Below are 9,386 nucleotides of genomic sequence, written 5' to 3'. Positions count from 1 at the left end.
ACTCCAAAGTAAAGGCGCATTCTTCCGGCTATTGCCCAAAAGTCTCTTGTTCTGATATAGCGACTATATAATATAATAGGCCTACAACAATACAATATAACGACTTGAGTTATTTGCTGTTTACATCGGAATTGACGTCCACAGTGTTATGGACCCATTTGTCTGCAACGCAACGTAGCCTACAACATTTTTTTTAGAAATACAGAAACAGCTTTACTATGCTGACGAATGCGCAACATGCGAGAATTTCCCCAAACTCTCGGATGTGCATTAAAACGCATCTTTTCAGTAGTCATTTCCAACTTTTCACGCTGATGGTGCTCAAAATGCAACACTACCGTGTTCAAAGCAGGATCTATCTATTTAGATCCTATAGCAATGTATGGTTGGGGGAGGCATAGAAAAGTTGGAGAACCTGTGGCCTAAAACAATGTTGGTGGTTGCAGGGTAGATTTGAAGTGAAATGGGTCGCGATGGTCTGTCATTTTTAAAAAGTGGGTCGCCAGAAAAAAAGTTTGGGAAACACTGTCCTAGTGAATGTGTCTCTCTGGACTCTGAGTGAGAACGACAGCCTGCTCCTCCCACCGAGTCTCGTCCACTCTCAGGGTCAACCTCGTCTTCTGTCCTCGCTGTCCATAGAACGTCTTAGCGCTTGTTCCAGGATTTAATCTGAAGTCTCTGAAGTCACATGTGTGTGTGTGTGAGTGTGTGTGTGTGTGTGTGTGTGTGTGTGTGTGTGTGAGTGTGTGTGTTTGTGTGTGTGAGTGTGTGTGTGTGTGTGTCTGTGTGTGTGTGTGTGTGTGTGTGTGTGAGTGTGTGTGTGTGTGTGTGTGTGCGTGTGTGCGTGTGCGTGTGTGTGTGTGTGTGAGTGTGAGTGTATGTGTGTGTGTGTGTGTGTGTGTGAGTGTGAGTGTGTGGGTGTATGTGTGTGTGTGTGAGTGTGTGTGTGTGTGTGTGTGTGTGTGTGTGTGTGTGTGTGTGTGTGTGTGTGAGTGTGTGTGTTTGTGTGTGTGAGTGTGTGTGTGTGTGTGTCTGTGTGAGTGTGTGTGTGTGTGTGTGTGTGTGTGTGTGTGTTTATGTGTGTGAGTGTGTGTGAGTGTGTGTGTGTGTGGGGGGTGATTTAGTAGGAGACTAATGGCAGCCACAGCTGGCTGCGATCATGTCCTGGTACTGTTTCAGCACCACGTTCTCCTCGTCGTCGAAGTAGAGCAGGCTGATGGAGCTCAGGCGGTCGGGCACGCAGCAGGGGCCGCCAACATCGCCGGAGAGGCGCAGCGCGCGCACGATGGACTGCACCGCCGCGTGGTTGGAGGCGCGGAGACTCTCGCTGAGTGGGAACGGACACGAGCCCTGGCAGTGGTAGGCGTTGTATCCCCGTGGCGATATGATCCACGAAGACCAGCCGATCCTATGGAAGTCCACGTAGAGGGGTCTCCTGTGACACGCGGCCGACTGGACTCCGCGCGCGCTCCTCCGTCTCCTCTCCTGCTGCTGTGAGACGTTCTGCGGAGATCTCACTTCAGCACCACCAAGCACTGGAATAAAGTACAGGAAGTGAACACACAGGAAGTGAGCACTGGAATAAAGTACAGGAAGTGAACACACAGGAAGTGAACACACAGGAAGTGAGCACTGGAATAAAGTACAGGAAGTGAGCACACAGGAAGTGAGCACTGGAATAAAGTACAGGAAGTGAACGCACAGGAAGTGAACACACAGGAAGTGAACACTGGAATAAAGTACAGGAAGTGAACACACAGGAAGTGAACACTGGAATAAAGTACAGGAAGTGAGCACTGGAATAAAGTAGAGGAAGTGAACACTGGAATAAAGTACAGGAAGTGAACACTGGAATAAAGTACAGGAAGTGAACACTGGAATAAAGTACAGGAAGTGAACGCACAGGAAGTGAACACACAGGAAGTGAAAACTGGAATAAAGTACAGGAAGTGAACACTGGAATAAACAGGAAATGAACACACAGGAAGTGAACACTGGAATAAAGTACAGGAAGTGAACACACAGGAAGTGAACACACAGGAAGTGAGCACTGGAATAAAGTACAGGAAGTGAACACACAGGAAGTGAGCACTGGAATAAAGTACAGGAAGTGAACACACAGGAAGTGAGCACTGGAATAAAGTACAGGACGTGAACGCACAGGAAGTGAACACACAGGATGTGAACACTGGAATAAAGTACAGGAAGTGAACACACATGAAGTGAACACTGGAATAAAGTACAGGAAGTGAGCACTGGAATAAAGTAGAGGAAGTGAACACTGAAATAAAGTACAGGAAGTGAACACTGGAATAAAGTACAGGAAGTGAACACACAGGAAGTGAACACTGAAATAAAGTACAGGAAGTGAACACTGGAATAAAGTACAGGAAGTGAACACACAGGAAGTGAACACTGGAATAAAGTACAGGAAGTGAACACTGGAATAAAGTACAGGAAGTGAACACACAGGAAGTGAACACTGAAATAAAGTACAGGAAGTGAACACTGGAATAAAGTACAGGAAGTGAACACACAGGAAGTGAACACTGGAATAAAGTACAGGAAGTGAACACACAGGAAGTGAACACTGGAATAAAGTACAGGAAGTGAGCACTGGAATAAAGTACAGGAAGTGAACACTGGAATAAAGTACAGGAAGTGAACGCACAGGAAGTGAACACACAGGAAGTGAAAACTGGAATAAAGTACAGGAAGTGAACACTGGAATAAACAGGAAATGAACACACAGGAAGTGAACACTGGAATAAAGTACAGGAAGTGAACACACAGGAAGTGAACACACAGGAAGTGAGCACTGGAATAAAGTACAGGAAGTGAGCACACAGGAAGTGAGCACTGGAATAAAGTACAGGAAGTGAACACTGGAATAAAGTACAGGAAGTGAACGCACAGGAAGTGAACACACAGGAAGTGAAAACTGGAATAAAGTACAGGAAGTGAACACTGGAATAAACAGGAAATGAACACACAGGAAGTGAACACTGGAATAAAGTACAGGAAGTGAACACACAGGAAGTGAACAAACAGGAAGTAAACACTGGAATAAAGTACAGCAAATTAACACTGGAATAAAGGGGGATGTAGAGTTAATAAACACTTGGTTTGTTTTATGTGTTGGCTTTTTAGAGCCAATGAGATGTTAATGGTTAATTCCACTATCACACATTGGAATTATGTTGATGTCTCGCAAATGAAGCACTTACTGTGGGCATGAGACGAACTGTCAGAAATTGAGGCTCTTATCCCGTCATCAGAGAACACCACCAGGTAGGCTGACACGTCTGCTCCGCCAGGCCCGCGTGCTGCTGGTGAGGACTCCACCCAGCGACCCGACGCCAGGCTCTTGACCAGGAGCAGCCCGTTGTTGGTGGCGCTGTTCTGGACCCACTTAGACACCTGTCATGGCAACACTTGCTCATAATGGGAGAATGTCTCTGTGCTGTCATGACAAAACTTGCTCATAATGGGAGAATGTCTCTGTGCTGTCATGGCAACACTTGCTCATAATGGGAGAATGTCTCTGTGCTGTCATGGCAACACTTGCTCATAATGGGAGATTGTCTCTGTGCTGTCATGGCAACACTTGCTCATAATGGGAGAAAGTCTCTGTGCTGTCATGGCAACACTTGCTCATAATGGGAGAATGTCTCTGTGCGTCGGTACATCATTTCTGCACACAGGTGCGCATGGTGGGAAGTCAAAGGAACACGCCAACATTTTGGGAAATGATTAGCTTATTATTAGCTTATTATTAGCTTATTATTAGCTTATTCACTGTCTACCCCAGAGTTAGATAAGATGATACATACCCTTCTCGTCTCTGTGCGTGCAGTAACTCAGTCTGGAGCACCCACTGTTACCATAGCTTAGCATAGCTCATTGAGGTCCAGCTAGCCTATAGCACCCAAAAGTGACACCCGCTGTTAGCATAGCTTAGCATAGCTCATTGAGGTCCAGCTAGCCTATAGCACCCAAAAGTGACAAAACAACTCCAACATGTTCCCATTTTTTCCATGTTGTGACTTATAGTTACGACATGTACCTACAGGGAGATGACCAAATCCTACCAATACCGGTAAGCTCATTTCCCAAAATGGTGGCGTGTTCCTTTAAGGCGAGACACTACAGGTGAATAGGGTAACATTTTTAACAAGCAGAGATCATTATGAAACTTCCCCAGTTGATTACTTACACTAATATGAAAAAAATGTATTACACGTTTTCTGTAATTTAATGTTTACAAATGCAAATTATGCATTATTTAATTAAATATGCGCTAATTTGCATACATTTTAAAACATCTGAGCATTGGATACAGCCAGGTTCAAAATTAAGTTTTCATTGTGTTTAGATATTAGATGGGGAAAATTACACAGGGATTTATGGATATCTACTTTTGTTAAACTTTTGTTATTATGTAAATCGATTTTTCTCTCGATTTTTGCCATGTTTTTAGGCATACAATGTCATGTAAGTCAGGCTAGAAAAAATATATCAACAAACCCCTCTGTACAAATCTGCTAAATATAGATAGGCATAAGTCTAGAACGTTTGGTGTATGTAAGTGCTTCTGAAGTGGAGATTTCGTGCTCAGAGTGGGAGAAGAAACTCATTTTGAGAAAACAGCCTTGAAAGACAGCCAATGCAATTGGTTGCTGATACAAGGAATTGTCCATATATGGATCACATCGCGTGATATAGGAAAAACAGAGCTTTCCAACGGTACTACACATGATATGTTTTGGATCACGGTCGTGGGATTGCATGCAAGGTTAGAATGCTAACTTAAGAGAAATAGGAGAAATATACAGGTGCGAGTAGACACAATAAGCGCTTTCAGATATAACCTCCGGAGTATATGCGGAGGTTTGTCAAACGGAGGTCCTACCCTTCGGATGATTGATATAATGCTAACCTGCGGACCTTATACTGACCTTATACGGATGTATGTGTGAACAACATACACGCACATTACAGAATCTCCATGTGGTTGTCGAGTGAGGGGTGGGGGCTTGTAGAGTTCACAAGATGCGAGATATGACGCAGAATATATGCGGCCGCTGCCTGTCACAGCGGCTTTTTGTTTACAAAGTGTAGCCTATGCATTATGTAGGCTAAAGAAGAGAAATCTATTGTACGTAGGCTAATACTTGAAGTAGGCTAGTCACGTAAGTGCGCACTTGAAATTGACCAACAGTATTTGTATGTGTGCTTCGAATAAACACATTTATCTGTTTTCAACGTTATGTACCAGAATTACTTAGCCTGACGAGCCAGACCCACATTAAAATGTAGGGTCTGGGCACTCACCATTCGCAGTGCTCAATCCGAGGGGCGGGATAATCGTTGTCTTTCAAATTCCCTCTGCACGCAATAGGACAGTGCTATAAGTCCCATGCGTTTCCCACCAGCGGAGCTAGTTGGCTAGTTCAAACTTTTGCCTACTTAATAAAAGCTTAACTCGTGTCACACTGTTCGCCAACAGCAACATCCATCTTCTTTGTTTTCAAGTAGCAGGAAATTCAAGCCAAACCGTTGCAACTCTGCCATCAATCATTATGTTAAGCCCGCCTAACGACTCTATACACGATTTGATTGGCCTGATAGAAGTTTAATTTTCGAGCTCACAAGCCAACGGAGAGTTGCTAGACTAGCCCTGGCAGCAAATGGAATTGCCGTTAGGGTGCGTCTAGATTTCTAGGCTAAGAATTACTTGGCTATAGAACCCTAAATCTGGTTTGCGTTGGAGAGAGAGCATGAACAAACTTTATGGTAGGCTACCAGCCAATTCAGTAGGCTAACTCAAGACTTCAAGGCCATCATACAACGTTTTTAAGCAACAAACAAAATACTAACATAACAGTGAAGTTGTTCGTTTTCTGTTCGGTTTATTTTTTCCAAGAGCATCCTCTCCCCATGTGTCTATTGCATTTATGTAAGGAGCTTGGAACAAAGTTGCGTTTTCTTCGTTTTCATTTTCTCTAGCCATATTTACAAAATATCAGCGAGCTCAGCAGTGAGGTCATGAGAAGGCTATCAATGAACAGAAAACCGTGTTGGCTAACAATTTATTAAATACTCCTGTTATTGTCGTCAACGACGTCGCTGTAGGCTACTGCCTTTTCAGCGCCTTCTGCTTATGATTCAGTCTTTTGAATTCGTTTGGCCTTGCCATGCAGTTGTAGGCTACAACGTGCCGTTCCCTTCATGTGTTCTATCAAAATGTTGTATGCCCTCATGGACAGTAGCTCCGTGATGTCTGCATCTTTCCACGTCGGAGATTTTCTGGACAACACTATGCCACTCCATCATAACACTGGCATTTAAGTCAGATCTAACCACATGGACGCACGAAAGAAACGTCACCAACACACCCTCTCACTAGGTGTGAATTTTAACCGCATGTTCTACGCCTCATTCAGACACAGGACATTTACATAATCTGCATATCTATCTGTAATGAGATCATCTCACCTGCATTCCTTTTCTTCTCTCTTAGACATTTAACTATTTAGATATTGAACTATTTAGATATTTAAATATTTAGCATACCATTTTCCGGTTTGATTATTTTGCACAACAGTGAGTAATGCTACTGCAGTCTACCTATTTGACCCGGAGACATCCATCAAACTAAGCCCCCATCACCCCCCACCCCGCCCCCGCCTGATGCCTCCTTGCCTGTGCCTGTTGAGGTGTCCATGAGCATGGCAACCTTGACAGGGTAAACAAGGAGGCGGACATCCCCCTGCACCCCCCCCCCACACACACACACACACAACTGCGCTACTCTATCCTTTCCATAGTGTCTATTCATTTACAAATGTACATACTGTAATTACACTTATACATAGCTATATTCTACTGCTCTTCATCCTGCACATCCACTTATTCTTAATACTATTATAATGTTACTGTCTCTGCACTACAATGGTACTGTTACCACACTGCATATAGCTGTACATACTGTACATATCTGTCTATATGGTTCATACTGAATATCCATATTTATTCAGTTTTTCTCATCATATATTCTGTTAATACACTGCATGTATCTATATTTGGGGGCCAAGCAGCGAAGCTGCGAAGGCACCCATTGTGTTTCTATCTTTTCTTATTATTATACCTTCTTCCGCCATGGAAGTCAATGGTAGCCCATAGAACCGTCTGGTGAAAAATTTGGCACACTGATTGGGGACAGTCTCATGATTAATTTCACCAAGTTTCATACCGGCACCTTGAGCGCTCTAGCGCCACCAATAGGCCAAAGTTGGACGTGCGTTCACGCACATAACTTTTGACCCGATTGTCAAAAATTAGGTACGCACCCTATGACGTCAATTTCCGCCATGATGGATTTAACGCCATTGTGGATTTAATCAAAATCAGTTTTTCTGTTAATATTATTTATATATATATATATATATATATTTTTAATATATGCAGTGTATTAACAGAATATATGAATAAACATATTTATAAATATATGTTAAAATTATGTTAATACACTGCATATATCTATATTGTTCTTACTACTACTATAATGGTACTGCCACAACATTGCACATATCTGTACATGTTGTTCATACATTGTTCATATTACATAGTCATATTTATTCTGCTCTTACAAGGTTACTGCTAATACACTGCACATACTTATATTTAATTTATATTACTCTAAACCACCTTCTGAAAACAACTGTATACTACTGTCTACACTGCACTATATCTTTTGTCATGTCTATGCACCACCTACTTTGTATATCACATTGCACTTTTTCTGCTTTTTTGCACTTCTGGTTAGACACAAACTGCACTTTCGTTGTCTCTGTACTTGTACTCTGCACAATGACAATAAAGTAGAATCTAATCTAATCTAATCTAATCTATTTATGGATTGATCTGCATTATCAAATATTAGGGGGGTCATGTCCGCTCAAAGTATATTATGATTATGGCCTTGTGTACAACTAACACGGCGCAGTACTGATACTAAATTCATTCTTCCCATGGTTCACTTAGGTAAAGAAGCATGGTGCCATTTTAATTGTCACCAAAACAACATAATTGATATCTTGTCACCGAGATCAAGAGGAGGCGCGTGCGGTGTTATGTAGCATTGCTGCAGTTTGCTCTCACCGTCTGTGTGACGTTGAAGACTTCCCAGCCTTGTGTGTGCGCGGGCAGGAGGCGCGAGGTGATGAGGTTCCCTCTCCACGGGTGCACTCTGCTGTCCAGCACCTCGTACAGGTCCACCTCGACAGAACACGCTCCGTTACAATCTGAACACCGAGTATACGACGTTGCGCGCTGAGTACCCACATTGGCGTTATGCACATGACACTCTCCGGTTATCAGATGCAATCATTAAAAGAGGCTGATGCCTAACGCAACACATGCGCACTCAGCAGCACCTCACCTTGTAGAGGTGATGTCTATAAGAAGTGTCCAGCAGGGACGACTGTTTTCTCCGGAACCATCGAAATTCTGCTCGTATAACTTTCTCATCCGCACCCAACGACTTCACTTGAAAGTAATGAAACGCTTCATCCGGTTGCCCTGTCGTCGAGTTCCCTTTGATCACATAAATACATACAAGTTATTAGCTCATCCCGATGCCCATTCAAATAGTAAAGTATTAAATAAATACATACAAGTGTTGTTATTAGCTCATCCCGATGCCCATTCAAATAGTAAAGTATTAAATAAATACAAGTTATTAGCTCATCCCGGCGATGCCCATTCAAATAGTAAAGTATTAACATAAAGAACGGCTTCTGCTCTGAGCTATAAACTTTGGATGCAGAGTTGTGGTGAGAGAGTAGACATTCTCATCCCTGCTCAAATTCGGATAAAGACATCTATGGTTTGGATTTGGATAAAGACATCTGATGAGAGAATATCATTCTGAACTCCACAACGCTGGATGCGGATGGGGATCATGAGCACGCGCACGCACCTTTATCCGGGAAACTCCGCACCGCGTTCCCCTCCAACAGCGGCGCGTAGCGCGAAGTGCTGTTGGAGTCGGTCAGCGCGTCAAACAGGTCCAACATGAACTGAGGAGCTTTTCGGTGATAACGGACTCTCTGACGGGACCTCTCCACCTGTGCTACCTCGCGCAGCTTCGACATGACCGTTAACATGTCCGGGAGGTCCCTCCCCGGCCGCCTGTGTGACAGAGCGGCTACTGCAACCTGCTCTGCAAAGGCTGAGACGTGACACGTCCAGAGTAGGCACACACACATGCTCCCATACACACTGGGCATAGTAATGCTCGGTTCTTTCATAGCGGTATCACGGTGCGCGGGACCCGACGCTTTTAAAGGATGACCAGCAGACCGCGTTCATAAATTCGCGTA

General features: G+C 43.6%; 1 protein-coding gene across 1 annotated transcript; it reads right to left on the bottom strand.

Annotated features, from left to right (window-relative positions):
* Positions 1 to 1,131: 1,131 nt before the first annotated feature.
* LOC143102109 (bone morphogenetic protein 2) lies at positions 1,132 to 9,158 on the bottom strand. The gene is made up of 5 exons (XM_076265504.1): positions 8,984 to 9,158; positions 8,444 to 8,583; positions 8,164 to 8,280; positions 3,228 to 3,420; positions 1,132 to 1,535 (listed from the first exon to the last, which is right to left on the bottom strand). Exons 1-5 carry the CDS (start codon positions 9,156 to 9,158, stop codon positions 1,132 to 1,134), a joined length of 1,029 nt encoding a protein of 342 aa, XP_076121619.1.
* Between the last annotated feature and the right edge of the window lie 228 nt (positions 9,159 to 9,386).

This window comes from Alosa pseudoharengus, unplaced genomic scaffold (assembly GCF_046254945.1).
Source record: "Alosa pseudoharengus isolate Yale_2024_CS ecotype anadromous, Long Island Sound unplaced genomic scaffold, YU_APseudo_1.1 YU_APseudo_1.1_scf_4, whole genome shotgun sequence".
NCBI lineage: Eukaryota > Metazoa > Chordata > Actinopteri > Clupeiformes > Clupeidae > Alosa > Alosa pseudoharengus.
Note: the sequence above shows the minus strand (reverse complement) of the source record. Positions and strands in the feature narration are given on the sequence as shown.